General features: G+C 37.4%; 1 protein-coding gene across 1 annotated transcript in view; it reads right to left on the bottom strand.

The window, feature by feature from the left end:
• Nucleotides 1-25: 25 nt before the first annotated feature.
• Nucleotides 26-25,469, bottom strand: part of FBXO33 (F-box protein 33) — a 28,700-nt gene continuing 3,256 nt past the window's right edge. The window contains exons 2-4 of the mRNA XM_079770311.1: nucleotides 5,248-5,358; nucleotides 4,028-4,713; nucleotides 26-2,062 (exon numbers count right to left, since the gene is read on the bottom strand). Coding sequence (XP_079626437.1) covers nucleotides 1,791-2,062; nucleotides 4,028-4,713; nucleotides 5,248-5,358 — 1,069 coding nt within the window. The 3' untranslated portion in view covers nucleotides 26-1,790. The remainder of the gene's footprint in view (nucleotides 2,063-4,027; nucleotides 4,714-5,247; nucleotides 5,359-25,469) is intronic.

The following is a 25,469-nucleotide window of genomic DNA, read 5'->3' as shown; positions in this document are numbered from 1 at the left end:
CATAAACAAACTATGTATCAACGACCACTTTTTAATGCTTTATTCATTGATTAAAAGAATATACATTTAACATAAACCATATAACATCAGTCATCAGGTCAAACATTCAGCTGGTTTCCTTACAGTTTCTGTCAGGAGTTATTTTATCTGATCACATTTATAAGATAAAATCTCACCACATCTGGCATTTACACACACTGTGCCAGTGGATTCACACTACTGATGTACATATAAAATCCGCATGGTATGTGCCCACTGGAGACAAAACAGTGCACACCTGTCAAAAGGTCATTTTAATATAAGATGGTAAAACCATTTGTAAAACACATATAAACTTTTTCCATAAATAGAATCATATCTGGACATCTGTTGCATAAATTGTGTTTCCAAAGCTTACAATAGAGCAGCCAGGTCTCAGCACTGCTGGGCACCCCTGTTGGCTACTTTATTATTGCAGACTGTCCTTTAACATTAAATGCACAACATTCGTACCACTTAAAACTGGGGTCAGGTGGAAGTCTCACAGAGACCACGTCTGTACCGCGGTTGCCCTGAAACAGTTAAATCGGCTTTTAAAGCCTCTCAGATATAACAAGGTTTTAAAACATACTTCATGGAATGTTCTTCATGTATTATAGCAGCTCATACCTGTGATAGAACAAGTTTTCAGTTTTTCCTCTCTTCCTTTACATTCACTATTCACAGTGAAACAGGTGCATGTTTTTTTATTTTTTTTTATTTTTTTGTGTTTTGTTTTTCAGAGTTCTGAGGTTGCTGACTGAGCCACAGCACAGCTGTGTACCACAGGTCGAAACTCGACCTTAAATATTACAATCTAGCAGAATCTGGCTGGCCAGAGTGGGCCGGCCCCTGCCAGCATGTGGGCACTTCTTCAGTTAAGTCTATTCTTTGGCAGCTGACACGCGCGCTGACAGAGAAAAATCCAGTGACTTGTTGCTAGGGATTTCACGACTAATGTTTGTTTGCAAGCATGTGTGTTTACAATTTTGTTTTTTTAATTTTCTTTTAGGAGGTTTTACCTGGAATATAGTTTCTTTCTTCCTCCACTATTTGAAATCTGGGCTTAAAAGCTAACTTGAATGTGTAATATAATTGATAAATAAAATCATGTCAGATATAGTTTCTAAAAATCTAACAATTTGAGTACTTGTTTATGTAAATGCATTTTAAAAAAAGGGTTAAGCAAGATTCTAACCTAGTATTATACAAAATTCAGAATGGTAATTGGTGATAATCAATTTTATATATGTAATGGTAGTTAAAATCTTGGCTTTTCTGTTAAAGGTAACTCATTTGGGACATTATCCTCCCTTCCATTTCAAATAAAAATTAATGAAATGCTATTAGAATGCGTGAATGCAGTATATTGCATACAAATCCACCAGGCTATGGGTATGTATCTATATATGTATAAAAATATTTTGGCTCCTGAGTTCAGCTCTGACACACAAAGAATAAAATAATCAAAAATGCAGAGTAACTCAGTGAAAAATAAAGTTAGCCAGCAACCTCAGACAACCTTCGGTTGTGTATCTTTAAGGTTTGGTAACAAGTCTATTAACCGTGAAAGCCCTATACATTGTCACTTTGAACTTCTAATCCAATACCCGACTACGTTCTTTGATCAAGAAGTAGAATATACATATATAATTCTATGAAGCTAATACTGATTAAACACAGCACAAAGGGATTAATTCACACTACTGAAAAAAACATAATAAGACCCTACTTGCATATGTAACCACAGGAATTGTACATTTAAAAAAAAGCTAAATGTCTTCACTAAAGCTTTGCATCTCTCTGTAAAAATGACGATTTGGTTCAGTGAAGACACTGAGTGATTCGATGTCCATGACTGCGTGCCAAGGTTGACCCAGGCCCAGGGATACCTGCTCAATAAGGTTATGCACTGGATCCACATCCTGGTCGGCCAGTTCACCTTGGTCAAAATCAATGCTTTCTTCAGTGACTTCAAGTACTTTTAGATTACAGCCACGAAGACGAGCAATGGCGATGAGGTTGTGTGCCCACACTGTGTAACCTTAAAAAAAAGCAAAACACAAGCACTATAATTTCCTTGCATTTTATTTTGTCTATATAAGTTAATCTTCTCCACAAATTGGTATCACAATGACTACTTTGGTCCTTTTCCTTTAAAAATATACAGAGATTTGAGAAGGAAGTATGATTGTTTAGCAAGCAAAAAAAAAATAAATTTTATATTGTCTCCAAGAATTTACTGTGGGTGGTGAAATGGAAGGTACTGTAATCCTATTCTGATACCACATTTAGTAAAATCATAGATGTTTAAAATATAATTTTTTACTGGATAATGATGTAGCATAAAGAAAATTTTTTTTACTTCATATGTATGTGTCCATTAATAATACATGACGACACTGGTGTTTTCATTAGTGAAAATCATTCATAGTCCAAAGTTATGAAGTGACACTTTAAACATAAATTGTTAATTGTCAGTAGCAAATATGTAAAGTGCAAAACAGTCATGGGAATGATATATACTAACTTCAGAATAATAATTACCTCTGGGAAGGAATAAAATGGGAATGGATGGGGGGCTTTAGCTATATCTAACATCTTATTTATTAAAAGAAGAAAAAAAGCTTTAAAAAGACTAGGTTAAATTAACTTTGAATAACCTAACATTTCTTTATCCCATACAAATCCTCATTTTATTTTTTACCTTCAACATTGGTCTATTCTTTGCTACTATCTCTGCTGGCTGACCAAATTACAAAACAAAACTTGAAAAGCAAGACACAAATGCGGCTAAAATGAAAAGAAACAGAGGTAATAAAGGGAGTGTAAGATGTTCACAGAGACTTCCTAATTTGTATCCTGTAAATGTCTTATAAGTATCAAAAAGGAAGTAAAATGTTTTTCTAATTTATCAGAATGAAACTCTCTCCAAATGAGAACAGTTCACATTAAGATGAAAGGCCCCAGTATAAAATAAAGAATATGCCCAATCAGTGGAACCCCCAAATAAAATACCAAGTCATATAAATTAATATGGTAATATCTAGAATCTAGAAGATGAGGCAATGGGAATGAAAAAAAATCATACTTTCTCTTCCTTCCATGTTATCTTTTTAAGAGATCTGTGATTAGAGGAAATATTTTTACTGTCATTAAATATGTATTGTTTTCTTAGATAAATTGATTTCAAATACCATTTTTGTGAAATGCTATTAATCACATGATGGAAGAAAAAGTAACAGGGAACTTGGATAAGAATCCTTAGGGTAGAGATGTGACTTCCTACTTATAAGTGATACTAGAGGCCCGGTGCATGAAAATTCATGCACTGGAGTGGAGGTCCCTCAGCCTGGCCTGGCCCCTCTCACAGTCTGGGAGCCTGCAGGGGCGGGAGGCGACCTGGCGATCAGGGGAAGGCGACGCCCCATCACACCTGCTGCTGCCAGTGCCAGCAGCGCAAGCCTCGGCTCACCCTGGTTACCTGAGCCTCGGGCGGCCCTGGGCGGCTGGGAAACTGATATCTGAGGCTTGCCTGCACCTCGGGCGTCGGCTGGGCAGTCGTCATTCGAGGCTTCCCTGTGCCTCAGGCTGGCCCTGGGTGGCTGGGGGTCTGAGGGGACTGGGAGACTCCGGGGGCAGGCACGTGGAGCAGCCAGATCCACCTGGGGGCGGGCCCGGCCGTGCTGTGCGCCTGCCACCCCAGCGGGGCTGAGGGGACAGGGCGCCAGTATCTTGTGGCTGTGGGCACCACCATCTTTGAGGGCATGGCAGTAAATTAGAATATTCCCTCCTTATTGGCTTTGGGCACCGCCATATTTGTGAGGGTGTGATGGTCAATTAGCATATTCCCTCTTTATTAGATAGGATAATTTAAAAACTTTAAAGTATGAAAATCCACATATCAATTTGTTATAAGATTTCTTAACACTAAATGCCAATGTTATCTTTCTTAGCATAAAACATTTCAGATGTAATATTGATATCAAATTAATCGAAAATCACCTACCATGAATTGCCAGAAGAGAAAGCTTTGTGCACCTCCACGCTAATAACACCAATGGATCTTCGTTTCGGTTATCACTAAGATCTGGAAAACCAGACGTGTCAATCACATCATTCATTAATATGAAATGAGTGAGGAACTTGTCATACTGCCTAGATATAAGATCAACAATAGCTCCCGAAACACAAGTGATGTAGCTGTCAAAATGAATCCTCTCTAGTGGTATACTGGGTTTCAGAATCTTTAACATATCTTCACTCTTAATATCAAAAGCCATTATATAGACCCGGAGGCTGGGGCTCCTACGTGACAAGGCTTTCCAATGCTCATCATTTGGCATGTTGTCCAGAGACTTGTGCATCACAGAAACATTGTGGACCAGGAGAGATAGTCGCTGCAAAGGCACATGGTTGCTATCACTTAAGACTCTTGCCATCTCAGCTGTAAAGTCGCAGAAATCCAGGGCAAGTGAGCGCAGATTCACAAATCGCTCTAGTTCCACTGCAGTGATAAGGGTGCTGTTACCAGGAATATTGTTGTCCAGTAAACTCAGGTGCTCCATGGTGTTGGCAATAGAGTTTGAGAGAGATGACAGTGATGTTGGGGTTACTATTTCCAGCATAAACCCACAGGACAGCCATTTCAGTTGCCTACTATTACTCAGTATTTCTTCAAACAGCTGCTGAATTCTGTTAAGAAAAACACATGCCATAAAGATCCTGTTATAATTTGGCTCTAATCTTTTAAGTCTTTTTTTTTTTTTTTAAATAGGCAATGAAATGGCATGCAATTTTGAGATCCATTTTCTCTCAGTTAATTTCTATCCGACTCACAAGTATTATCATAAATGCCATTAAAATTCACATTAAAATATAAGGAATAAGATGTATTAAACATATAGAGATATGTTCAAGGAAAGCAGCATTTTATACCAGTATAGCAGGAAAGACTGATGACATACAATTTGTGTTATAGCAAAAGCAAGCAGAGAAATAAGTTTCACAAAGCAATAATTACCCAGAAAATTCCTTGATTTGTCTTAAAACTTATGACACAAAATGGCATATAATGGTTACTGTATTTTATAGTTAAGACATTTCCAGGACATATGTTCTTTTAAGAAAAATAATCATTACTCTTCTGATTGTATCATACCATACAATTTCTCAAAAAAACTAAAATTATTATTAAATAAGTCCCTTTCTACTAACTATATAACTTACTGTTTGATTTTTTTGCCATCAGGGTCCACCTTGTTGAGGTATGTATTTGACAAATTTCCTTGCTGTTGTAGAACACTTATGTCTCCAAAAAGGCTAAACTTCTGGAGGTTCCTATAAGGAAAATAATTTAAAATAATTGTCTAAATGATTAATATATATAAAATATAAATATTAAAAATACTCAGAAGGGTTATTCTAGGAAAGTTTCTAGCTTATTACTCAGTATTCAATTAAGGACTTTCAGATTGTTTTGTACAAACAATGAAAAGCAATGTGATACAGGAGAAACAGCATAAGCTCTCAAGAATGAGTACTGGGGTATAACATCAGTTCAGGAACTCAATATTTTAATGACCATGGAAAAGTCTCTTAATTTCCCTGAGACTCAATTATTTATAAGTAATAATAATACCTACCTTAAAAGGTTTAAGGACAGGTGAATAAATATAAAAATGACATATGAAAGAACTGTACAAGCTCTAAGTTTTATATAGATGTTAATTATAAAAATTTCCCAAACCAGTTAACTTAATCAGTGTCTTAAATTCTCAGGGGTGGGGCACTGCTATCTTCTCAGTAAGAATATTCTTTGAATAAAATCTAGAGAACCTCCCCCCAGTTTTATGATCTAAAGTATAGCTGATGATCAAGAGAGATAAAAACTATTTTAAAAATCTTTCAGTTTTAGATAATTTTAGCTAAAAAACATATATGTTTCTATTGGTAAGATTTTAATTAAAGTAGGAAAAAACTAATAACTGGATACAGATAAAAAAGCTTAAATGCCAACAATAAGCAACTAGAGATTCCACTTATAACACAAAACTTAGGGACTTATATGCATGCATATTAGCATAACCAATGGACACAGACATGGGCGGTGGTGGCTTGCCTGGGATGGGAATGGCTGGGGGGTGGGGGGAGTGTCAATCAGGGAAAAAGGAGACATATGTAAAACTTTACACAATAAATTAAAAAAAAAGATAAAAAACTTAGTATAACTTTTAATAAGAAATGTATAACTCACAAGAGTGATAAAAGATTTAAGTAAATGAAAAATAACATTTGATAGTATGTCCCATTTTCCCAAATTAAATAACCTTAGTTTGATTAAAAAGCCTAATGATTCTATAATTTAGGCTGAAAAATAATCATGAATTTATTCATTCAACCAATGAATACTGAGGGCCTATTAGTGCCTGGCACTGTGCATTCTTTTGGAGACAAGACAGTGATCAAGTACTATGAAGGACAAGCATATGGTGTCACATATCTGGGTATATCTGATATTGTGTAAGTCAGAGAAGGCTTCTCTAAATAAATTGATTAAAAGGGGATCTTAGGGATACTTAACCAAGAGAAGGGCAAGGAAAGGTGTTACAGGAAAAAAAGCATGTGTAGAGTCCCTAAAGTTGAGGTCAGCAGAGGGAGCTTTAGATACTGAAAGCAATCCAGAGTAGAGAGTGAACATGAAATGAGCCTATAGAGATAAATGAAGTTCTATGTCAAATAAACATTCTGGTTTTTGTCTTCACAACAATGAGATGCCCCAAAATGACTTTAAGCAGGGAATAAATAACATGATTAAATTTGTGTTTGGAAAATATTACTGCAGCGTTAAAACAACCTGTAAGGAGGTAGAGTCAAAGTGGGGAGACTAGTTAAGAGAATATTTTAGTAATAGAGATGACAGATAATGATAGCTTCAATTGGGTTTTTGGTGGACAGTCTCAAAGCTATATTTAGGAGCTAAATTGGATAGAAAGTGGTGCTGGATTATCTATAGGAGGTGACAGAGGGAGTAGTCAAGAATAACTTGTAAAAAAAAAAAAAAGAATAACTTGTAAATTTTCTGGGTTGTGGAACTACATAGATAGTAGAGCTTTTCATTGACACTGGGATTCTTAGAAAACGGATCAGAAATTGCCCTAACTGGTTTGGCTCAGTGGATAGAGCATCTGCCTGCAGACTCAAGGGTCCCAGGTTCGATTCCGGTCAAGGGCATGTACCTTGGTTGTGGGCACATCCCCAGTAGGAGGTGTGCAGGAGGCAGCTGATCAATGTTTCTCTCTCATCGATGTTTCTAACTCTCTATCCCTCTCCCTTCCTCCCTGTAAAAAAAAATCAATAAAATATATTTAAAGAAAAAAAAAAAAAACGGATCAGAAATTAATTAGTTTTTTTGGGGGGGACCCTGGAGGGTAGAGGCGAGGTGTTAGAATATTTATATTATATAACTATTTTGCATATGTTTAGCTTGAGGTTCTTTAACAGGGTCAAGCTAAGATGTCAAGTAGGCAATTCTAGGTCTGGAGCCAAGCAGTTATCTGGATGATAACTAAAGTCAAGAATGGGAACAGTGGGGCTTAATTAGGGTAAGAGTATAAATGAGAAGAAAAGCCAGTAAAAAGTTCTGAGGAACTTCAATAATTAAACTAGAGAAGGATGAGCCTGCAAAGGTGAGGTGAGAAGTTGGAGAAAAGTCAGGAGCGTGGAAATCACAGAGACCAATGAATGACTCTATTACAAAAAATACAGTGATCGAAACCAAGATGGCGGCATAAGGTATACACCTGTACGTGCTGCCTCTCACAACCACAGCAAAACTACAACTAAAAGACAAAACGACTATCACCCAGAACCACGGGAAAGCTGGCTGAGTGGAAGTTCTACAACTAGAAGGAAAGAGAAAAGAGCATTGAGACTGTGTAGGAGGTGCAGAGCCGCGGAAAAGCAGAGGTATGGAGGCACAAGTGGAGAGGGCTGGCAACTGAGGACGCGGTTGTCTTCTTCAAGCGGGAGGGAGACACAAGCTCCTGACTGCTCTGAACTCCAGTTTCCGGTGAGACTCTGGGGACCCAGACTCCTACGGTGAGAAGCTGGACTGCCTGCCATCGGGTCGGAAAGTGAGGGTGGCTTTCTTGCAGAGGTGCGCGCAGGAATCATTGTTTACTGCGCTGGGGCATGGGACACGGGGACATGGAAACGCGGAGATGCAGAGAGGGCTGACTGGAAGCCATCGCTGGTTGCCACGCCCTAGTGATTCCCTGAGACCCTGACCCGCCCAATTTATAAACCCACCGGAGCTGTGAGCAGTGGCTTTTGCATATGAATGGCCTGCCCTTTTGCAGCTTAACCTAACAAATTTGCAGCTGGGTCAGACAGCTCCAAAACTTCCAAACCCCAAACAAAGAGGAGAAATTTGCAGATCTCGCTGTAGTTCCTGCTGGGTGGCCTCAGACAGTAGCTGACTCGCACCTCCTTGAAGATCCAGGAGCCAGTGTACCTAGTGGTCAGTGTGAGACGACACCAGATCACAACTCTTCACTTCCATAAGCGACACACTCAAGAGGCAGACTCAGTGAGCATCAAAGCCCCACTGAAGCAAGTCCTGCCCCATAAGGGTGTCTCCAGCACAGCAGTTCTTCCATTATAGACACAGCTGATCCTCACAGCCAATTGGCCTGGAGGTCAATTCCTCCCAGTGTACCAACAGCAATCAAGGCTTAACTACAACAAGACTGTGCACTCAGTCCACAAAGGGGTGCACCAAGAGTGTCCACCTCAGGTGACTGGGGAGGCTGAGCCACTGGGTCCTATAGGTCACCTACCACACAAAGCCACTCCATCAACACAGGGAAGCAAACTACTGGATACAAAGAAACATGTCACGAATGAAAGAAATGGAGGAAAGCAAACTACTGGATATAGAGTTCAAAACCACAGTTATAAGGTTACTCAAGAATCTTCTAGAAACCGCTGAGAAACTTAGTGAGACCTTCAAGGATCTTAATGAGAATGCCAAAAAAATGGAAAAGGACCAGTCAGAAATTAAGCATACACTGTCTGAAATAAAGAATAATATACAGAAATCCAACAGTAGACTAGAGGACCCCAAGAATCAAACCAAAGATTTGAAATATGAAGAAGCAATAAACACCCAACCAGAAAAACAAAAAGAAAAAAGAATAAAAAAATATGAAGATAGTATAAGGAGCCTCTGGGACAACTTCAAGTGTACCAACATCTGAATTATGGGGGTGCCAGAAGAGAGAGAGCAAGATACTGAAAACCTATTTGAAGAAATAATGACAGAAAACTTCCCCCACCTGGTGAAAGAAATAGACTTACAAGTCCAGGAAGCGCAGAGCACCCCAAACAAAAGGAATCCAAAGAGGACCACACCAAGACACATCATAATTAAAATGCCAAGAGCAAAAGACAAAGAGAGAATATTAAAAGCAGCAAGAGAAAAACAGTTAGTTACCTACAAGGGAGCACCCATACGATTGTCAGCTGATTTCTCAACAGAAACTATGCAGGCCAGATGGGAGTGGCAAGAAATATTCAAAGTGATGAACAGCAAGAACCTACAACCAAGATTACTCTACCCAGCAAAGCTATCATTCAGAACTGAAGGTCAGATAAAGAGCTTCACAGACAAGAAAAAGGTAAAGGAGTTCATCACTGCCAAACCAGTATTATATGAAATGCGGAAGGGTATTCTTTAAGAAGAGAAAGAAGAAGAAAAAGGTAAAGATAAAAATTATGAACAACAAATACATATCTATCAAGTGAATCTAAAAATCAAGTGAATAAAAATCTGATAAACAGAATAAACTGGTGAATATAATAGAATCAGGGGCACAGAAAGGGAGTGGATTGACAATTCTCAGGGGGAAGGGGATGTGAGGGGTGCGGGAAGAGATTGGACAAAAATCTTACACCTATGGATGAGGACAGTGGCGGGAGGTAAGGGCATGGGAGGGGGGATCAGGTGGAGGGGAGCTATGGGGGGCAAAAAGAGGAACATCTGTAATAATCTGAACAATAAAGATTTATTTAAAAAGAGAATACAGTGATCAATAGCTGTGTCAAATACTGACTTGAGGTCTTCTATACTAATAATAGAGAAATATACAAATTGTCCAGGATGCCATCACAGTTAACAGTAATGACCGAACAGCAGGCTGTGTGGGGCAACAACGCCGGCAGGAGGGTTAGTGAAGGATTGCCAAACGACTGAACAGCAGGCTGCATGGGGCGACCAGGCTGGCAGGGAGTTAGTGAGGGATGACCAAACAACTGAACAGCAGGCTGCGTGGGGCAACCAGGCTGGTGGTGGTGGTGGTGGGGCAGTTAGGAGTGATCAGGCTGGCAGGCAGAGGTGGTTAGGGGTAATCAGGCTGGCGGGGGGGGGGGGGCAATTAGGGGCAATCAGGCAGGCAGGCAGGTGAGCAGTTAGGAGCTAGCGGTCCTGGATTGTGAGGGATGTCTGACTGCCAGTTTAGGCCCGATTCCCAGCAGTCTGACATCCCCTGAGGGGTCCTGGATTGGAGGGTGCAGGCTGGGCTGAGGTGAAACCTCCCCTCCCCGTGCACCAATTTCATGCACCAGGCCTCTAGTATAAGATAAGGGCTAACCCTTCATTTGTCTTAGCAACATGGTGATCAGAATGGAAGTCATTTTATGTGGTGTGGTGAGAAACACTGGATGTGAGGAAAGAGATAGTAAAAAAGACAAATCTTTAAAAAAAATCACTGTGAAAAGGAGAGACAGAAGAGACTGCTCAATAGACCAAAATAATCCATAAAGATATCATTACATACTAAAACATCAAATTAAGGTAAAAGTGGTATGAAAGTGCAATAATTTTTTATCTAATTTCTGAGGGATAAAACTTTCTAAGCCTAGAAATAACAGAATAAATTAGAAAGAAAAATTTGACTATATAAAAATGAAAAACTCGGTATTTAATAGTACACTCCACTAAAAAGGAAAAACCAACATAGTGAGAAAAACATTTTTAACAAATATTTTTTATATATATAAAAGAACTCCACATAAATAAAAGCCAAAAACATTAAGAATCCAATTGGTAAATGGGGGAAGGTTATAAAACAGCCAAGTAAACCATGTCAAGGAAAGTATTAGAAGGATTACTAATGGTATAATCTTATGTTTTTACTTGACTTCTAAAAAATTTTACATTAGTCACTAGTAGATCTAATCAACTTTCCATATAGTAAACAGAAAAACTGTATTTTTTAAAATATTTCAAAGGGAGACATTAACTTAAAAAGTTTTTCCCCCCATTAAAAAAAAAAGGATATATAATTGTTCTTGAGAGGATAGATACCATATCAGACTCTAAAGGACACATTACTATAATATATAATTATGACTGCCTTTAAAATATTTTCCATTTTACCCTTTATTCTAAAGTTGCCACTACAGGTATGAATTACAAATAGGTTATTAATCGGCTTCTCATAACCTCTTCTAGAAAGAAAAATAAATTTAAAGACTTCTTAAAACATCAATATTTATTTCGGGAGAATATTAGTTTTTATATAATATAGAAAAAAGATATCACATTCAATTTCTAATAATAGTATTCAGAGAGGAGAATCCTATACAAGTTCATACAATCTCAATGTTTTTCTCCCTTCAACCCAGCTTCCACTGATTACTACTGTATATCTGTAACACTATCCTTGTAGTATTAAAACACACATGTGAGAAACTTTTATCTCTTCTATAGAGGATCAAACAGCCATGAGACTACCTTCCCATAACTAGAAAACCAGACAAAAACTATGACACAACTGTTTTCAAACACTTCAATAAACAATATATTCTGTGATCCCTGAAAGAGGGGAAAGAAAGGACAAGTATAATTGCCTCAGAAAATGGCCTGGAGAGTTTCCAGGCTGCATTACAGGGTGGGGGAACCAAAAAAGAGTCCAGTAGTCTCCCTGAGTTGAAGCGACAGATTTTGGGGAGCCCAAAGTGGGTAGAATTTGCAGGGCAAAATACCAGAGATAAGGAAGCTGAACAGAGTGTGTGCCACAAACTTGCAGAGGGAATTGCTAAGACATTACCCAAGTCTTTGGTGGAGTAACAATCTGCACATGTGTGGGGTGAAAGTGCACAAGGCTGGAGAAAGTACCACTGGAAAATAATAGAGCACACACAGTGGTGGGAAGAGTTTATGTTCCCACCGCCAAACTTAAGAGATATTATGATACAGGGGCATTGGGTGGGGTTCTCAGAAAAGCCATGTCGTAGTAGTGGAGATTAGTTAGCCCTAGATAAAGGGTATTTTGGGTCTTCCCTGACCAAGCTTAAAAGCAAAGTTCCAAAGGATCAAACTGATTTCACATAAATTAATTATGTGTCAGATCAAAGCCCAACTCTCTTTAAAGGAATAAAAATAATTAAAAAATACAGGACTCAACAATGTAAAAAATAACAATGTTTGGCATCCAAAATTACCAAACATAAAGAAAAAAGAAAAATGACTAACAACTAGGAAAAAATGAATCAACAGAAGTATCTAGAAATGACAGATGAAGAAATTAGCAAGCAAGGAACTTAAACCAACTATTAAAAATACTAGTGGCCTGGTGCACGAAATTCGTGCACATTAAAAGGGAATTAATTAGAGGACATATTTTAATATTGCTATTTGTCCTTTCCCTATAATAGAAGTGTCAGAGATGAAAGAAAATTAGTAAAATATATATGAAAAGTGTCAGAGATTAAGGAAAATTAGTAAAATATATATGAAAATCTCCCTCCTGTCAGAGTCTGGGGCGTGCCGCGGGACCCAGAGTCAAGTCCCTGCCCACCTGCGCCTCAAAATTGCGCGAGATCCAGACCCGGCCGGCCCCACCCCCGTCAAGCCCCACAGGGCGGAGGGGCACAGCCTCAGGTCCTCTATCAAGCCCCGCTGGCCCAGCCCAGAGGATCATTTACATATTAGCTCTTTATTATATAGGATACTCCATAATATTACCCATCAATAAAAAAGCATATGTGGATTGGAATGGGAAAAGTAAAATGGTCTTTGTCAATTATTTGATCATTTACACAAAAAATTCTAAGGCATCTTTAAAAAAGCTGTTAGAACTAGTAAGTTAGTTTATTAGTTAGTAAGGTCATAGGATACAAGATCAATATATAAAAATCAATTGTCTTCTATACACCAGCAATGAACATCTGGGAAAACTGAAATTTAAAAAACAGTATTATTGCCTGGCTGGTGTGACTTATGGTTGAACGTTAACCTATAAGCCAGGAGGTCAAGATTCGATTCCCGTTCAGGACACATACCTGGGTTGAGGTTTTGGTCCCCAGCGGGGGGCATGCAGGAGGCAGCCAATCAATGATTCTCTCTCATTATTGATGTTCCTATCTCTCCCTCTCCATTTATCTCTGAAATCAATACAAATATATTTAAAGAAACAAAAGCAGTACTATTTACAATAGCATCAAAAATATAAAATAGGAATAAATCTGATAACAGTACACTGAAAACTATAAAACATTGCTCAGGGAAATCAAAGACCTAAATAAATGGAGAAATATACTACATTTGTTCATCGGAAGACTACTAACATGCTGGAATATTGTTAACATGGTGGTTTTTCCCAAACTATCAACAGATTCAACGCAATCCCGATCAAAATCCAGCAGGCTATTTCTAAAATTTATAAGAAAAAGCAAGGGGGCGGGGGGGGGGGGGGGGGAGGGAACAGAAAAAAAAGAAAAAGAAAAGAGTTAGAATAGCCAAAACAATTTAGAAACAGATTATAGACAGGTTGGTAGTGGCTTAAGCAAAGATTCAGGGATCAATGGAACAGAACAGAGACTACATCCATGCATATATGGTCATTGTATCCACATAATGTTTATTTTTGTATAAGACAATGATACATATAATGAAAATCAGCAACTGTGACAAATTTGGAAAGTCAATTCAATGTAAAAAAGGATAGTCTTTAAAAAATGGTGCTAGGACAACTGGATCCTTAGCTCACACAATCTACTTGAAATTGATTATACACCTAAATCTAACAGCTAAACTATAATACATACTGATTAAGAACATACAGGAGGAAAAATCTTTTGACTTTGTATTAGGCAAATATTTTTTAGATAGGACACAAAAAGCATAAATTAAAAAAACGGATAAACTGGTTTTCATCAAAATTAACACCTATGCTTTTGAAAGATAAGAAAATGAAAAGCTGGGTTGGCTCAGTGGAAAGAACACTGGCCTGAAGACTGAAGGATCAAGGGTTCAATTCTGTGTGGGAGGCAGCCAATCAATGTGTCTCAATGTTTTCCTTTCTCTGTCTCTCCCCCTCCCTTCCACTCTCTCTAAAAATTAATGGAAAAATATCCTTTGGGAGTATAACAATAACAACAACAACAACAACAAGAGAAAATAAGACAAGCAAAAGACTAGAGAAAATATACATATTTAGGACATAAACCTAGTTTTAGAAACTGCATTGAAAATACACAGTGAACTCTTACAACTTAGTAAGACAAAACAAACACTAAAAATATGGGCTAAAGATTTGAATAGACACTGTACCAAGGAAGATATACAAAAGGCAAATTATACATGCAAAAATGTTCACCCCCTCATTATTAGGGAAATGAAAATTAAAACCTCAATGAGATACTACTCACATATACTAGAATGTCTAAAATTTAAGTCTGATAATACTACGTGTTATAAGTATATAGAGTAATTAGAACTCTTATACATGTCGCTGAGAATGTTATTTAGTACAGACACTTTGAAACCAGTATGTAGCCTTTTCAGACTAGCTTCTTTCATTTAGTAATATGCATTTAAGTTTCCTCCATGCCTTTTTGTGGCTTGATCATTTTTTAAAAACACTGAATAATATTCCATTGTCTGGCTACTTATCCACTCACCTACTGAAAAACATCTCGGTTGTTACCAATTTTCTCAGTTAAGAATAAAGCTGCTGTAAACATGTGCAGGGTTTTGTGTGGAGAAAAAAATTTTTCAACTCTTTTGGGAAAATACCAAGGAGCACGATTTTTGGATCATATGGAGTAGGTTTAGTTTTGTAAGAAGCTGACAAACTGTCTTACAAAATGACTATCATTTTGCATTCACACCAGCAATGAATGCGAGTTCCTGTTGCTCCATATCTTTGCCAGTGTTTTGGCCATTCTACTAGATGTGTAGTGATGTCTGTTGTTTTAATTTGCATTTCCTTATGACATAAGTTGTGGAGCATCTTTTCAAATACATGTTTGCCACCTATATATCTACTTTGATGAAGATATATAGATGTCTGTTAAGGTCTTTGACCCACATTTTAATAGGGTTGTTTGCTTAATTATTGTTGAATTTTAGACTTTTTGTATATTTTGGTTAACAGTCCTTTAATCATGCATGTCTTTTGCAAATATTTTCTCCCAGTCTGTGGCTTCTCTTGTTATTTCTTGACAGTGTCCTTCACAGAGCTGAAAATTTTAATTTTAATGAAGTCCAGCTTATCAATTCTTCTTCTCAAGGACTGTGCCTTTGGTGTTGTATCTAAAAAGTCATTGTCAATCCCCAGATCATCTAGATTTTCTCCTATGTTATCTTCTAGGAGTTTCATAGCTTTGTGTTTTACATTTAGGTTTGTGATCCAGTTTGAGCTAATTTTTGAAGGGTATAAGGTCTGTGTCTAGATTAATTTTTTTCCCATGTGGATGCCCTGCTGTCCCAACACTGTTGAAAAGTCTATCATTTTTTCATTGTATTGCCTTTGCTCTGTTGTCAAATATCAGTTGATTATACTTATGTGGGTCTATTTCTGGGCTCTCTTAGAATCAGTGGTCACATATACACATAGCCTTTAACATTTTTTCTTTACTGTTTACATGCACAAACCATTTCTGTCAGTAACACTTTTCTTTACAAATGATTTTAAGCATAAATTGGGGGAAGTGTGGGAGATGTGCTTCCCAATTGAGATTTACTAGTACTGTCTTACAGAGACCACAGAAATGAAACACTAAATGCACACTGGGCTTAAAATGGGGAGAGGGGATTAAGTAGACTTATTGTGATCATTTTGCAACATACACCAGTAAGAAATCATTATCTTGTATATATGAAACTAATATAATATGTCAATTATACCTCAATTAAAAAAACTTACAAAAATACAACTAAAAAATCCCCAAACAAATGGGGGGAACTGATAGAATTTCTAAAAAAAAAAAAAAAAAAGAGTAAATCACATATACTTTGAGTTTGTAGGGGGCTTAAAATATTCTACGTAACTGAATGGCTAAAAAAAGAGTGTAAAAAATAATTTACCTCATGATACAATGTTAAAATGACTTCAAAAAAATAATTATTGTTGAAAGTATTACACATGTCTCCTATTTCCCCCATAAAATGACTTTTTGAGAGAGAGAAAAACAATGATGGATTGCCTCCTCTATGAGTCCTGACGAGGGATTGAAGCTGCAACCTAGGTATGTACCCTGACTGGGAATCGACCCCACAAACCTTTTGGTGTACCAACCAACTGAGACACCTGGCCAGGGCAAAATGACTTCTTTTTTTAAAGAGTAGTTTTAAGTTTACAACAAAATTGAGAGGAACTATTTACCCTATACCCCCACATGCATACCTTCCCCTATTATCAACATCACTCAGCAGAATGATACTTTTTTTTTTTTTACCAAGGATGAATTTACACTGATAGATCATAATCATCCAAAGCACATAGTTTACCTCAGAATTCACTCCTAGTGTTGTATATTCTGTGGGTTTAGACCAATGTATAATGACATATAGCCATCATTATAATATCACACAAAGTTTTTCACTGGCCTAAAAATCCTCTGTGCTTTGCCTATTCAGATCTCCCCTCCCCATCCCTGGCAATCACTTTTCTTTCTTTTTTTAAAATCCTCACTGGCAGTCCAATATTTTTCCATTGATTTTTAGAGAGAGTGGAAGGGAGGGGAAAGAGAAACATCGACATGAGGGAGATACATCAATTGGTTGCCTCCTACACATGCCTCAACTGGGCCAGGGATTGAGCCCTTGACCAGAACCAAACCCTGGACCCTTCAGACCACAGGCCAATGTTCTACCCACTGAGCCAAACCTGCTAGGGTGCCACTTATCTTTTTATTGTTTCCACAGTTTTGCTCTTTCTAGAATCTCATATAGTTGGAATTATTCAGTATTTAGCCTTTTCAGATTGTCTTCTTTCAGGTAGAAATATGCATTTGAGGTTCCTCCATGTATTTTTATCTCTTGCTAGCTCATTTCTTTTTAGCTCTGAATAATAATTCCACTGTCTGAATGTATCCAAGTTAATATATCCATTCACCTACTGAAGGACATCTTGGTTGTTTCCAATTCTGGCAATTATGAATAATAGACAACCATACATAGATTATTATTCCTATTTTGCAAAAGGATGTATCACATTTTACCAGCGATTATCTCTGGTGAATTTTTTACTTTCTTCTGTATTTTTCAAATATTCTATTTTTACAAATACATACTAAGAAATTCAGACAAGAAATTTAAATTACCTTTACATAGCTTCTCACCTTTATTAAGAACTTAATTTACACGAAAATCATTTAAACATTAACCACTTGCATATTATTAAAATTTAACAAGTTTACATAAGGAGAATTCCTGAAAGATTTGTTTTAGTTCCAGCTATATATCTTTAATGTCCCAGCAATGTTAGAAACATGCCACTCAAGGACAATTTAACAAAAACTCTTTTTATTTGCAGCAATAGAATAGTAATCTTATTACAATATAACCAGTAATACACTCAGGAACTTTCTTTACAGATGTAATCATTGACATACTTTTGAAACTAGAATGATTTGTGGGATCATTCAATCTAACCATATCTCTTTATACATGAGAAATTGAAGTGACTTGTGTAAGACTGCAATATAGTTAGTGCAGAACTATTTAGAGGATTCTGACTCCCACTTAGTTCATGCTGTTTCTTATAATTAAACTGTGTCATAGAATACAACGGTCTTATTGAAAGTTATTAGAAAAATTAAAAGTGGCAATAATATTTTAGAGTAGTATCTGATAGACATTTGTGGAAAAAATTTCAGTTACTTATTTTTCCATTCAAAATGAAATTTTACTTATGAAGTGATCTAAAAAATAGTAATTCTTTTAAAACTTAGGGGGAAAAACCTGGCAACTCAAGGGCAACTTTTAAATATATTATGTTGAAATTAGATTTTAGATCTTAGTGAAGCTAGGGAGACTGCATATAGCCCCCAGGGGTTTCATTATTGTTTCAGATGACAAAAATGGACTGAAAAAGAACATTGAGGCAACAACACTAGAATAGAATCTACTGAACCATGGCAATAAATAGATGTCTCATTTTGAGGCCAGGAGACTATATCCACAACAAGGGAATTATGCCACATAATCCTTTTATTTAAAGATGATATCTGTGATCTGAGTTTTAGTTACTTAGGGAGTTTATTCATTCATTTATTTATTGTTGAGTCAGCAAGTGAACTGAAGAAGCAAACATGGTTCTTTTCTGCACAATGCCCACCATGCAACTGTTCAAAAAGCATGAACAAACACATACTGGGAAACATTACAGTTGGTTAAACCGTTTTTCTTTCATTTTAATTCTTCAAATTAATTTAGCTCCGTTCCTATGGTAACATTAATAGGATACAACCTACTTACTAGTCCCTTTGCAAATCCTAAAATGTGTTTGATAATCAATCTTTCTAAAACATGCAAAAGGCCATAGTATTGCCAGAAAATAATGAATTCTTCAACTTAATTGCATTCTTCTTTAACCCTATTTTTAAAATCCCAAGTTCCAGATACAGAGCTAATCAGATCATTAAGTACTTATAACTTAGCCTACAGGCTGCTTGCTCTCCTATTCTTTACTCATCTGATTATTAAAATATACACTGTGTGCTAATGATGTGAAAGGTTATGTTGGTTATATTTCAAGTGCACATGCGTTTATACTCTTGGAGTGGAAATAAAATTTTAAAAAAGACTAATTTTTAAAAAAATCAGGTGAGACTACGGAATTACTGATAACTGTGTTAAGTGTATGAATGGCATTGTTGTTATATATAAAAATGCCTATAACTTTCAGAGCCTTACCCTGAAGTATGTAGTGTAAAATGATAGCAATATCTTGGATTTGTTTTAAAATACTTAAGAGAAAAGAAAGCTAATATGAAAAAATCCTTAAATGATTGAAACTAGGAGATAGGGTTATTGTGTCTAGTTTTTGTGTTTGAAAATTGCATTAAAAAAGTAGAAAAAAAGGCAGTTATTTCTCTAATTGTGTAAGTTCATTTAACTACTCTGTGCCTCAGTTTCATTATCTGTAAATAGTGCCTACATAATACAGTTGATGAATACTGCTGTTTCTCCACTAAAATTAGCTTAGGATTTCATTTATTTTAAAAATATTTTTATTAGATGTTTTTATTGATTTTAGAGAGAGAGAGGGGAAGGGAGAAGGAGGGAGAAAGAGACAGAGAGAGATGGAAAGAGAGAGACAAAAAGAGAAACATTAATTGGTTGCCTCCTGATCCAAGAATCTAACTGGACTAACCTTTTGGTTCATGGGACAATGCTCCACCCACTCAACCTACTGAGCAACACCAACCAGGGCCTAGCTTAGGATTTTAAGGGCTGTCAATTACACACCTACTCGGATCCCTTCAGTACTGCAATAGGAATAGACGTTACCCAGTCCCATGACCCTGGTGGTGATTCTAATAGGATTCTTGTGTGGAGAGGGTGTATGGCTTAAGAAGGTGGGTCTAAGCTATAGAAGATCTAAGTCTTTTACCTCAGGTGACCACCTTTCTTCTTTGCCTTGATTCTAAAAGTGTCCTTTTGAAGTTTCTGAGAGAGTCTTTTTTGAAATTACTAGCCACATATGAATAACAAACCAGGTTAAAAGGCAGTTTAATCTTGTCCTTCACTTCCTCTCTTTTCCTTGTCCACTTAAGAGAGTTAATAGAAGAGTACAAATTTTGAGTGGGCAGGAAAACAGATTTATCTAGGCCTAGTTGTACAGGTGATGAAACCAGTGGTATGGGGGCAAAAAGAAGGAAGAATCTTTGTGCAGACTACCATTTGCTTCTTCCTTTCTATGTAGTCTCATCATCTTGAACCTATAGCTCATGTTAGGGCCAGACTTAGGCAAATTCCAAGTAGTAATGGATTTATATGAAGGAGAAAAGTGAAAGAGGAGAAAACAGAGAAAGGAAAATCCCAAGTCACTGCAGCAAGGAAGACCAGGAAGTTTATGGGGCAATTCAACAGACTGATTCAAATTTATGTAAGGCCCATATGAATAGGGCATTGCTTGAAAGTACTTGGTGGTAAAGGAGCTAAATACCAAACACGAGCCATGTTTGCAGAAAATAAACTGTATCCAAATCCTAGGTATCTATTTTTCTTAAAGAGAAGGCAAATCATTAACACAAAAGGAAAACAAAATGAATAAAAACAGCTAAAGGAAAAATATTTTTAGACATATTTAGGGAGTAGTCAATAAAAGGGCACTGTAATGTTAGCTGAACAATAACATCTATTCTTTTATACTCACACTAGAGGCCTGGTGCTCAACATTGGTGCACTTGGGGAGGAGGCCTCTCAGCCCAGCCTTCGCCCTCTTGCAGTTCAGGACCCCTCAGGGATATCTGCCTGCCAGTTTAGGCCCCTGAGGGGAGCGGGCCTAAACCAACAGTCGAACATCCCCCAAGAGGTCCTTAGTGCTGCCGCTCGGAGGTGGGAGAAGCTCCCACCACCGCTACGCTCATCAGCCGTGAGCCCGGCTGCTGGCTGAGCAGCGCACTGATCGCCAGGGGGCAGCTCCTGCATTGAGCATCTGCATCCTGGTGGTCAGTGCGTGTCATAGCAACTGGTCATTCCACCATTCGGTCAATTTGCATATTAGGGTTTTATTATATAGGATTCCACTTCTAAAAGGCCTCCAGATAAAAACACAGAATCAGATTAATGCACTCATCACTTTCATTGCTCTCATCCAAAGTCTCTTGCCTGGATTACTGCAACAGCCTCCCAACTTGGCTTGTTGCTTCTACCCTTGTCTTGCTACAAATTAGTCCCAACACAGCAGCTAGAACATTCCTTTAGAAATACTAGATCATGTTACTCCTCAACTCAAAACCTTTTCATGGCCCCTTCACCTCATTCAGAGTAAAAGTCAAATTCTTACAAGAGCTCAATAAGGTCTTACTGATTTCCACATCACTTTTCCTTCTTAGTGGTTGACCTCTTTCTTGTACATTTATTTCATTGCTCTCTGTGATATACTTAAGTATGCATAGTCCCACTATACTACCACTCTTCCATTACTGCTCCTCCCCTCAGGAATCACTCTCCAAAGAGACACCTGGCTTATACTCCCTTCCTTTCCTTCAAATACTACTTCTTTCCTTAAGTTCCCTATTTTACACAATAATACTCTTTTGCACCTCCACCATTCCTATCTCCCCTCAGTGCTTCATTTTGCTTCATGCATGTATTACCAACTGTGATACTACATATTTTTGTCTTTTTTCCCATTAGAACAAGCTCTATGATGACAAGGCTTTTTGATTATTGCTGTATCCCCAGCTGCTAGAAGAGGGCCTGGCATTCAGTAAATATTTGTTGAGTGTTGTATTTACCTTAGTGCATGTCAAAAACTAGGGTCTGTTTAGCTATATCTCACACATCACAAATTTAGGGTGCAGACCAGTTTTCAGGTACATTATACACTTGGAATTCCTCTAAAAATAACAATTGCCCAGAAAAAATAAAATTATTTCCTCAAAACCTATGATTTGTACTTATCTTTCAACCAGTTTTAGTATGCATATAAAAAAATAATTAAATATGTATATTAAACTTCCATTAAAAAGAGATATCTTATTTTTTTAACTTAAAAATTTCCCTATGAATTAAACCACCATCACAATTTTTTTATCACAATTTTTGATAACCTTTTATAAAAATCTACATATATAGATTTAGTGGGTTTGAGCAATTTCACAAAACCAGTCTTAACTACCTATGAACCTAAGAATTAATCCTTAAGTTATAACTGCAGAGGGCTAAAAACCTTTTATCTTTTTATGGTATTTCTGTTGGACTGTTTAGTACAACTGAGGATTCTTGATCATAATATCTTGAGTGGTTCAAAATTGGGGAACTTTATCTGTGGCAGCAACTTCAGTATGTTTTCTTTCATTTCAGAGGATCCAAAATTATTTCATGTAATAAAGTAGTACCAGTGCCAAAATGCCAAAAACAGCCACCTTAAATTGGAGTTAATACAGCTAAGACTAATTAACTATGGAAAAGGAAAATCCGTAAGAACTTGATACTTTAAAATGATGCTCTTAAAAAAGTTAAAACGTTCTACAATGTTGTAAAGTAGCTCATAAAATGCAATATTTTCCTTTTTTTAAATAGATAAAAGCTAAACTAAACTACATCACTGCATGAAATTTTTTCAGGTCAATTCTATCCTTTTTAGTTCATATTTAATATCAAGTGTGTTTATATCCTCATAATAATTTGATAACATATTTCCTCCTCGCCAGGCCAGCATGGCTCAGTAGTTGAGCATCGACTTATGAACCAGGAGGTTAGGGTTCGAGTCCCGATCAGTGCACATGCCTGGGTTGTGGTCTCATCCCCAGTGTGGGACGTGCAGGAGGCAGCTGATCAATGATTCCCTCTTATCATTGATGCTTCTCTTCCCTTCCCCCTCTCTGAAATTAATAATATATTAAAAAAATAAAAACAAAAAACAAACATATTTCCTCCTCTCACAGATAATAATAAATAACCACAACCAAATCAAACTTTTTACAGAAATGTTGCCAATAAACCTTTCTGTCATAATGGAAACGCTCTATTCTATGCTGTCCAATATGGTAGCCACTATCCACATATGACTACTGCACTTGAAATGTGGCTAGTGTGACTAACTAAATCTTTAATTACTCAACAAATTAAATAGCTATATGTGGCTATGCTCGGCTAGCGTGTCTCAGTGGAATGAGTGTCGTCCCATGCACCAAGAGGTCACTGGTTCAATTCCCAGTCAGGGTCCATGCCTGGGTTGCAGGCTTGATCCCCAGTAGGGGGTGTGCAGGAGGCAGCTGCTCCATGTTTCTAGTTCTCCCTCACCCTTCCTCTCTCTAAAAAAATAAAAAATAAAAATCTATATCTTGCTAGTGGCTACCATATTAGCACAACTTTATAGAGACAAGAAATAAGTTATCAGCCTATAATAGCATTCCTTAATAGCTTTTTTATGATCCATTAAACTAAAAGCAATTTCTCAGAATTTGCTTTACAAATTCATTTACCCAATTACCATCTCAATTACTATCATCCTCAAATCCCAGAGATTATACAAAAAAGATTTAAAAAAATAAGGTTGACATACAAAATTTTAAAAAATAAGATGGACATGTAAAATTGCTAGACAACATGCTATTAAAAGATAATTTTAACAGTGCTAAGAACAAGAAAACGGAACCTTACAGAGAAATAATAAAAAAAATGATTCTTTTTTTAAATCCTCACCCGAGGATATGATTTTTATTGATTTTAGACACAGAGGAAGGGAAAGAGAAATACTAATGTGAGAGAGAAACATTCATTGGTTGCCTCCCATATGCACCTATTGGAGAATGAACCTACGACCTATGTACATGCCCTGACCAGAATCGAACCCTCCCCCTTTGGTACACAGGACATGCTCCAACCAACTGAGCCACCTGGCCAGGTCCCTTCCTTTTCTTTAAATCTACATCCAAGCAGCAAGTCCTCTTGGCTCTACTTCCAAAATACATTCCAAATCTATCCACTTTTCTTCATTTCAACTGTCTCCATCATCTCCTGACTAGATTATTTCAACAACTTTCCAACTAGTCTTCCTATTTCCTCTCTTGTGCCATTTAAAAAAAAACAATTTTTTAAAATTGATTTCAAAGAGGAAGGGAGAATAGATAGAAACATCAATGATGAGAATCACTGATCGGCTGCCCCCTGCACGGCTCACACTGGGGATCAAGCCCACAACCTGGGCATGAGCCCTGACGGGGAATCGAACCCTGACCTCCTGGTTCATAGGTTGATGCTCAACCACTGAGCCGTGCCAGCTGGGCTCTTGTGCCCTCTTATAAATAATTCATTACACAGCAACCTGTGATTGTCTTAAGATGCAAATTAGATCACATTTTTCCTGTCCTTAATATTTTTTCAATCAACTAATTCTTCTATTCTTAGAATATAGTCTTACCCTCATTTGCATGGTACTTTCCAATAGGCCAAAAATTTGTCTGGCCTAAGGCCTTGGTGCTTACCTTTTTTTTTTCTTTCCCAGTTTGGAATGCTATTTGCTTAGATCTTCAGATGGGTGACTCTTATTACTCGAGTTGCAGTTCAAGAAAGGTTTTCCCTCACCACTCTATCTAATATTGCTACCTAGTCACTATTACATACGTAGTCTTTTATTTTCAGATTAGAGGCCCAATGCAAGAAAGTCTGTGCAAGAATGGGCCTTCCTTCCCATGGCTGCTGGCACTGCCTTCGCTCTGGCCTGAGCTGTCCTTCTGCTCCAGCCCAGAGCTGCCTTTCTGCCTTCCCACGCTGCCCAGAGTGGTGCGGAATGTTCCGCCCCTGGCCGCTAGGCACCTGCATATGCAAATTAACCTGCCATCTTTGTTGGGTTAATTTGCATACTCACTCCTGATTGGCTGGTGGGCATTGCAAAGGTACAATTAGCATGCCGCTCTTATTTATTTTCAGATTTCCACAAGTGAAATAAACTTTCTTTCATTTACTTGTTTCTATCGGCCTTCCCCCTGCAGAATATGGACTCTATGGGAACAAGAAGCTTCTCTTCACTGCTTGGCACATAGTAAGCTCTCAATATTTGGAGGATGAAAAACAGATTTTTAAAAAATAACTATTATCTTAGGTCCTATATAAACTGATCTTGGGTAAACTCAGCACAGCCTAGAAGCATAAAACTTGTGACCTGGTAGGTTTTTTCTTTTATTCATTCTTACCTAAGGGTATTTTTTCCATTAATTTTTAGAGAGAGTTGAAGGGAGGGAGGGGGATAGAGAAGGAAGGAGAGAAGGAGACAGAGAGAGAGAGATAGATGTGAGAGAGACACACATTGATTGCTTGCCTCCTGAAGGAGTTCGGAGGGGCGCCAGGGATCAAACCTAAAATCCAGGTATGTGACCTTGACTGGGATCGAACCCTTGACTCTGGGCTGAGGGCTGACGCTGTAACCACTGAACAAAACGGCCAGGGTATGACCTGGTAGGTTTTATACCCCCCATTTCTACTA

This window comes from Cnephaeus nilssonii, assembly GCF_951640355.1.
Source record: "Cnephaeus nilssonii genome assembly, chromosome: 1".
Classification (NCBI taxonomy): Eukaryota; Metazoa; Chordata; class Mammalia; order Chiroptera; family Vespertilionidae; genus Cnephaeus; species Cnephaeus nilssonii.
The sequence above is the reverse complement of the archived record's forward strand: the minus strand, read 5'-3'. Positions and strand labels throughout refer to the sequence as shown.